Source organism: Rhamphochromis sp. 'chilingali' (genome assembly GCF_963969265.1).
Source record: "Rhamphochromis sp. 'chilingali' genome assembly, chromosome: 14".
In the NCBI taxonomy this organism is placed as follows: domain Eukaryota; kingdom Metazoa; phylum Chordata; class Actinopteri; order Cichliformes; family Cichlidae; genus Rhamphochromis; species Rhamphochromis sp. 'chilingali'.
In genome coordinates, this window is record NC_137941.1 from 21,370,765 (window position 1) to 21,378,432 (window position 7,668).

The 7,668-nt window shown below is 39.3% G+C and overlaps 1 protein-coding gene across 1 annotated transcript; it reads right to left on the reverse strand.

The window, feature by feature from the left end:
- Window positions 1-82: 82 nt before the first annotated feature.
- Window positions 83-7,143, reverse strand: LOC308410227 (four and a half LIM domains protein 2). The gene is made up of 6 exons (XM_080903417.1): window positions 7,051-7,143; window positions 4,743-4,918; window positions 4,489-4,663; window positions 3,539-3,708; window positions 3,202-3,388; window positions 83-3,111 (listed from the first exon to the last, which is right to left on the reverse strand). Exons 2-6 carry the CDS (start codon window positions 4,896-4,898, stop codon window positions 2,960-2,962), a joined length of 840 nt encoding a protein of 279 aa, XP_080759543.1. The 5' UTR covers window positions 4,899-4,918; window positions 7,051-7,143; the 3' UTR covers window positions 83-2,959.
- Between the last annotated feature and the right edge of the window lie 525 nt (window positions 7,144-7,668).

Here is a 7,668-nt window from a genome sequence, read left to right on the forward strand (position 1 = left end):
ACTTTTGTAAATACTGTTCCAAACATTTTGGGATGTTGTGCAAAAATGTAAATAAAAACAGAATGTGATGATTTGAAAATCTCATAAACCCATATTCACAACAACATATAGAAAACATATCACATGTTTGACCTGGCAGCGTGGCATTTTAAGAAGAAAATAAAGTCATTATGAATTTGATGGCCTTAACACATTTCAAAAAGTTGGGGCAGGGCCACATTTACCACTGTGTAGCATCACCTCTTCTTTTAACAGCAGTCCGTAAACATCTGGAAACTGAGGAGACCAGCTGCTGGACTTTTTGGGAGCGGACTTGTCCTGTTCGTGTCTGATCGAAGATTCTAGCTGTTCAACAGTCTTGGATCATCTTTGTTGTGTTTTTCGTTTTATGATGTGCCACATTTTCTGTTCTTGTTTTCATAACATCAAAAATGCAGACTTTTGAGCACATGGATGAAGCTGGATGGTCCCTCTCCTCTTTAATCCAGATGATATAGCATCCATGTTTTCCGCCCCCAGAAATTCAAATTTCAGCTCGTCTGACTGGAGAACAGTTTCCACTTTGTCTTGGCAGTTATAAATGAGCCTTGGCACAGAGATAACAGCTGTGTCTCTGGATCATTTTGACATATAGCTTCTTTTTTGTCTTTTTTTTTTTAAGCCTTAACCTGCACTTGTGGATGCCACAGTGAACTGTGTTCACAGACAGTGATTTCTGGAAGTCTTCCTGAGCTTGTGCAGTGATCTGTGACAGAATCCTGCCTGTTTTCAGTGCAGTGCTGCCTGAGGGTGCGAAGATCACAGGCATCCAATACTGAGTTTTCACCTTATTGGTGTGCACAGAGATTCTCTGAATATTCTGCTGATATTATGTACTGAGATAACGAGAAACTCTTCTCAATTTTACATTTAAGACCATTACTCTAAAATAGATTGATGCAACAATTGTGAACACAATTCTTTGCAGAGTGGTGAACCTGTGCACAGCTTTACTTCTGAGAAGTTCTGCCTCTCTAAGATGCTCCTTTTTTTAATATCAGCTCATGTCACGATCTGTTACCAATTAACCTAATTAGCTGCAAACTAGTTCCAGTTGTATTTTTTAGTATGAGCTATTTTTCCAGCCATTTGTTGCCCCATCACATGTCGCTGCCATTAAATTTGAATTAAGCAAGTATTTTTTATGAAATAATAGAATGTCTCAGTTTAAACATTTGATGTTTTCTATGTTTCATTGTGAATAAATTATGGTTTAATTAAATTTCATAAAATTTGCAAATCGTTTCAGTCTGTTTTTATATTTTTTGGAATTGGGGGTTTTGTTTTTTGTTTTTTTTTATCTAAGGATAATCTTCTCTTTATGAACAAATTAACACAAATTATTTAAACCAAAAATACAAGTTAAACAACACTATGCAAAGTTAAAAAAAACAAAAAACAAGTAAGAAACAATGGATTAAAGTGAAATGAAATGCTCTCCTGTGACAAGAAAAATGTAAATTTGCAGTCATAAGGTATTTGAAAATCGTGTGGTAGGGGGACGGCCTGGCTTACTGACACCAAGAGCAAAGGCAGCAACTGTGCTGGCATAGGCTTACGTTAGTGAACATAGACTGAGCAACATCTGTAAAGGCATCAATAATGCTAAACAATACAGCATCACATACTTACATCCAGAAGACTTTTCTGTGCAGACCTCTTGCGTATTTTAGCCAACATTGCTAAGCCAACAGTGTAGCTTAGTAGGAAAAACATCCAAAAATCTGACCAAAGAAGCCCTGAAATCTCAACCCAAGCAAGACTTTGAGAACTACAAGAATTTACCTCCTCATTTTCCAAACACTTACCTGTGATGAGCAACACAGTGTTAAACATACCACTTAAAAACACAACAACCTGTTTTTCAATCGTTGATATGTCTTGCAAATTGTATTAACATTTTACAGTTTTCCAACTTTTCAGAAACTGGGTTGCAATTGAATACCAGTTTTTAATAATTCAGACACATAAAACGAGCTTGGGCAAAACCAAGAATGCAGAACTTTTGAAGCCTATTTACTGGAGAAAAGGAGAATTGACTTTGCAGTTACTGATGCGGAGTTCATTAAAACACACCGGAAAATGTGCTTTGAATCAGTGTTTGTACAAAAGTGTCATAAAAAAATGAATTATATATATAAAAAAAAAAAAGGATGTTCATTGATTTAATTATGTAAGAAATTTTACGGGCTTTATGTGTCATGTTTGACATGGTGTTCAACTGGACATTAGAGTAAAACTGAATGAAACGATAAAAATCTTCCACCGAGCAATCTGTAGTGCTTTTCTAGAACATTTTTAATCTTTTCTTTTTGTAAGTTACCAATAAAAACATTTTGACTTTGCCATTTTTAATCTCTTTTGATTTTTTTGTTTTGTTTTTGTGTTTTGTTTAGAAATCCTGAAATCATCTTATTTCATGCAGAATTTATTTATTTATATTTTTCATCTTTCATGCAATGTATTCATATTTATTCCTTTATATGAATAAATATGCATTTTTAATATTTAAGTGGTTAAACGTCACAAAAACTCTAATTACATGCACAAAGCAGTAATTACTATTATTAAGCTGATAGTGTGCAGTAAAATTGTAGATTTTCCTCAGAATCCTTACTTCAGTATCTACTTGGAAACATTTTCTCTTCATGAGCACAATACAGCAGATTCATGCCTACATTTATTGATTAGTAATTACTTTTTCTTTCCTCAAATAGTGAACATTTAACTTAAATGAACTCTCTTATCTCAAAGAACACTGTTAGTAGCTTGTATTTCATGTACATTCATAGTATTGCTTTGTAGTAACGATGTTATAGATGTCATGCACTGTGCTCAAATAGAATTTATCAACTCTGCATCGTTCCCTGATCATAACGTGGTCATCCCGTCAGATGTAACGGTCATCACTCGGGCTGAATTAGATGTCTTTGCCGCACTCTGGGCACAGGATATCGTCGCGTTCGGTGAGAAATCCACGGCCGACCAGGGACACGGAGCACTTCTTACAGTTGAAGCAGTCATTGTGCCACTGACGCTCCTCAAAGGAGATATACTTGCTGCCCCCAAGACCTAAGAATATCAAATTGAAGTCAATACATCTGACAAACCTGTTATAAATGAGCCTTATTAGATTCAGTTGACCCAGTGATTAAAGATTACCGCTAATGGGGGTGGTGCACGAGGCACACTTCTTAGCATAAAGGTTGCAGAAGCAGTTGAGGCAGTAGGCAAAGTCGTCTCTGGAGGTAAACCTCTGTCCAGACAGCTGCTGCTTGCAGCTAGTGCAAAGGAAGCAGTCCTTGTGCCAGGGCTGGTCACGGTAGGTCACCCCGCCAGTGGTGATGGGCTATTTAGAGGGAACTGGGTTACTGCCACACTTTAGTGCTGTTACACATGCAACAATAACATGTAGTGTGAAAATGGAGACTGAAAATAGAGAGCTACTTTGAAAGTACATTTTACTCGATATCATTGTATGTAGCAGTGGATGTGCTACCTTCTTGCAGTGCACACAATGCATGGCAAACTGCTTCTCATAGCAGGGCACACAGAAGTTCTGGTTGTCCTTGGGGATGAAGCTCTTGGTGCCAATAGGCTGCTGGCATCGCTTGCAGGTGAAACAGGTCTCGTGCCAGCTGTTCCCCTTGTGCTCCATCTTCCTGGAGCCTTCAGAAAATAGTAAGTTTACAACTAATGATTAAATTCAATTTTGGGTCAACATAGTATACATGTTCTAGTACTCCAAAGGCCCAACAAGGTATGGTTTTATTCTATAGTATGTGCCGCATGTCGCTCCATACCAATCACTGCTCAGGTTGAAGTGTATAGGAATAGGTTACAAATACTTAGTAATTAGTTGTTACTTTATTTGTACCTATTAAAGTGAAAAGAAAGCAGGTTTCTGTAAATGTACTGACAAAATTAATGTGTTTATACCCTATATTATTATAACTGTACTACAGCAATGTGGGCAAACAGGACTAATGGGCATGTATCGTGCCCAGCTAATCAAATGAAAAAAGAGGAAACCTTCTTGTTCATCCACTGGGAAAATAGCACAAACAATATCAGTACTGTTTCAAACTTCTCAATCTAGTTCTATTACTTGGTTTAATTCAATTTTAGCTTTAGTTAAGTTACTCCACATTATCCTTATTTTTGCAGAGATCCTGAACTGAACAGGCAACCTTCAGACCTCTGAGGTGCTTTCCCACCCTCCGGGCTACAGCTCTGTTTTTCCAGCATAGAAAGTCAGCTATAACTCAGCCTACAATAGTGGATTTTATTCTCATTACAACTTTCATATAATATAATCTGCACCAACCAGTCTATATAGTGAGACAGAAGACTTTTTATTTATGCAATGATCCAATTTAAAATTGAGTGACAAATTAAGGTTTTAATTTTTCTAGCTACTCTGCTGATCTATTTCAGTTTTCTTCCTACCTGGCATGATGGTTTTCTTGCACTCATGGCACTTGGAGGAATACTCGTTGGAGTAGCACTCGGTGCAAAGGAGCTGCTCGTCCTTGGTAGAGAAGGGCTTGTCCACCAGGGAGCGCTTGCACTGGAAGCACTTAAAGCATTCCTCATGCCAGTGACGGTCCTTGTAGGAAAGATCCTGCAGAAAGAGCAGTGCTCTTGTTCTTGTTCTCTACTTGTTCTTGTATCTATGCATTTCTTCATTTTATATCTCTTACCCTGGTGTTACAGCCAATAGGCTTCTTGCACTCCTCACAGGTGTTGGAGTACAGGCTTTCATAACATTTCACACAGTAGGGATTTTCCTCTCGCAGAACATACTTCTTCCCAAACAGGGACTCTTTGCAGTAGTGGCAGTCGTAGCGTTCTGTCATTTTGACCTAGCACTGCTCAGCTGAGAGAGAAAGAAGCAAAAGAGCCTAAGGGTAATATTATGTATACAGGATATGAACGCTTATATTAAGTACCATAGAAACTTTTGCCATTTTGCTTCCCTGCTCCAATTAATCCTTGGAGCGATGCTGGCAATCATCAGAGAGCCATTTCTTAGAAATCAAACTTCAAACTAATGGCGTTTTCTAGGACGCATTAGTAGACCTGTCACGTTACAAGTTGGGGAGTTTTCCATGCATTTCCCTCTTTCATCTTCCTCTCCCATCTCTCAGACGTCCTTCATTTTGTGACAGATGAGAAGGTGAGCGATGAGGCGGATATAAATAACTCCTATCAGTCCTGCTTAGAGACAGTCAACTTTTACCCCGTTGCATACCAACACACACTACGCCACTATACGCCGACCCATTTATCACCTCACCTCCAGCTGTCAGCGCCAGATCACAGTATCCCTTGTCACTGTGTGTGCGCGTCCGTGCATAAGTGGGTTTAAACGACACTCGTAATAATGACTGTTCACAATCTGCAGCTGTTTGTGGTCTGCCTGTTGAGCTCTTGGCTATCCCACCTGTGCCTATATCGCTACTCTTGGTTAAACGAGGATAACATAAGCGATTTATTTGAGTATTTCTTTGTGGGTAAAAGAGAAGATGCAGGGCAAAAAAAAAAAGGGTTGATGAAGTTCCATTCTCCAAGACAGAATTAAATACTACCCAAGCTCTCACCAAATAAAGCAAATCAAGACAAAAAACCCTGCAAAAATCCCCTCCAGAAACCCCAAGCTTAAATTCATATTTCTGGTTTGAATTGAGCTGCTCTCTGCTGTCATCCCTATAATCTTATTGTTCTTCTCTGTGATCTATATTTGATCACCGTAGATTCCCACCTAAGTGGTCCGTGAGTGATTTGCGATGCTCCCCACACTCAAAAGGTTAGTTTCTTTTATCTTGCTGAAGCTGAGACGTTTAATCTGCCCGTCCTTTCTGCTCTAAGCATTCTCAGCGCCCTCCCACATTCCCTCATTGTTTATCACTCCCACCATGACTCACCTAGCTTATATAAGGATTTATCTGACTCCTAAAAATAAAAAAAGGCTAATCTGAACTGCCGCAAATAAAAGCTCCAGCCATTCAGACATGCCATGCAGCTGTTTCCCAGCTTCTGGGGTCTCTTTGATGCTCCCCATCTGGGAGTCAACCTGAGCTACAGACAGTTTACAGAAAAGTGAACTATTAAAAGGTTCTTGTGTTTAAACATGGTGCCTTGTAGAGAACTGCTTATTTTACAGTATTTTAATAAGATCTCTGCATGTATGGCATTATCTGCATGCACTGGAACATTTATATTTAGGTCTAAGAACGTTTAGTTAGAGTGAAACTGCAAAAAGGAATTGTGCGATCGCATCATAACGCCAAAAAAGATGCAGAAAAGCTTAAAATCGCAGCCTTTTACTCATCTTTACAGATGCTAGCCCACTTTAGTGTTCTACTCTCCTGACCTAACAGTCCTGAAGGATATCCTTTTCAGTCACATAGCAACCTTCTAAGTGTTACACAGAATTAAACATTAATTGATCTTAACTTGATCTAATCTGATTTGCTGATCCCCCTTCAGGCAAACCCAATTAAAAAATCTGAACCCCGCATCAATCATTTGTATTTCTATGAGAGAGAGCACAGTTTTTGTACAGTTTAGAAAAAGTGTGATCTAAAAACACCAAAATACTGTAAAGCCATAAAAAGCAACAGAAGTTATTAGGAAGTGGCTGGTTTTATAGTAGTAAAGTTAGGTTTACGTTTTGAAGAGAAGGGAGCAGAAAAGGTTCAAGATAACTAGCCTACCCATCACTGGATGATTTAAGGAAGAGCTTTTTACTAAATAAGGAATCCAGTCTGCATGAAACAGGCCGAAAGGAAAGTGAGGTGATGGAAGAGGTAGTTAAATAGTGACAATGCTCTGCAGGTGGAAGAAGGGAGAACACGAGAAGGTGGGTGGGGAGGCAGATAGGAGGATGCCAGTGTGGTGGAGAATGGAAGACATGGTGAATGAAAACCAGTGAGGAGAATGGATAGGCGGAAGAATGGACAAGTGAATACATGGAGAGTGGAGCAGTTGAACAGAGTTGGTTCTTACCTTCCTGTCTGAGGAGTGTGTGCCTGTGTGGAGTCTGTGGCAGACTGAAGGAGCAGGCTCTGGGTGAGCTGTACTTACTCCTGATTGCTTTACTCCACCCATCAGGGGCTAATTGAAAATGGGGGAGGGATGATAGATGTGGGGGGAGGGGGGTTACAAGGGGGCAGGGATTCTTTTTTGAGATGATCTATAAATACAGCAGAGCTTCACAGAGATAAACCCGAGGCCCCATTTCACTTGCTCATTTTGTCCCCAGCGCCAACCATGTGGCCTTTTAAGGTCACTCAGAAGTTGTTCACTCGCTCACATCCTCTCCGTGTGATTCACGTGTTCATTCACTCGTGCTTCACTCTCTTCTTTCATTATTTTTGCTTCTCCCCAGAACAGTCGTATCATATCATTCCTCCCTTTTCCACTCCTTGGAGAGAGTTATTCATCTTTCCTTGCTATTGTTTGTTTTCTTTCTGTCGCAGTTATCCATCATTACCACAACATTGCACTCTAATGCATATGCATACTATTGAGTAATGACACAATATTCCTGCAGCCTTCTATATATGATAGAAAAGATGCCAAGAGTCAAATGTTCAAGATTTTTGTCCTGTGAGATTTGTTGCT

Bases quoted from the DNA above. Each gene is read 5' to 3' on its own strand.
- LOC308410227 (XM_080903417.1), bottom strand. From the start codon at position 4,898: ATGACAGAACGCTACGACTGCCACTACTGCAAAGAGTCCCTGTTTGGG. The intron at 4,664-4,742 runs GTAAGAGATATA...CTCTTTCTGCAG, and splicing joins CTATTGGCTGTAACACCAGG to GATCTTTCCTACAAGGACCG. The intron at 3,709-4,488 runs GTAGGAAGAAAA...TATTTTCTGAAG, and splicing joins CAAGAAAACCATCATGCCAG to GCTCCAGGAAGATGGAGCAC.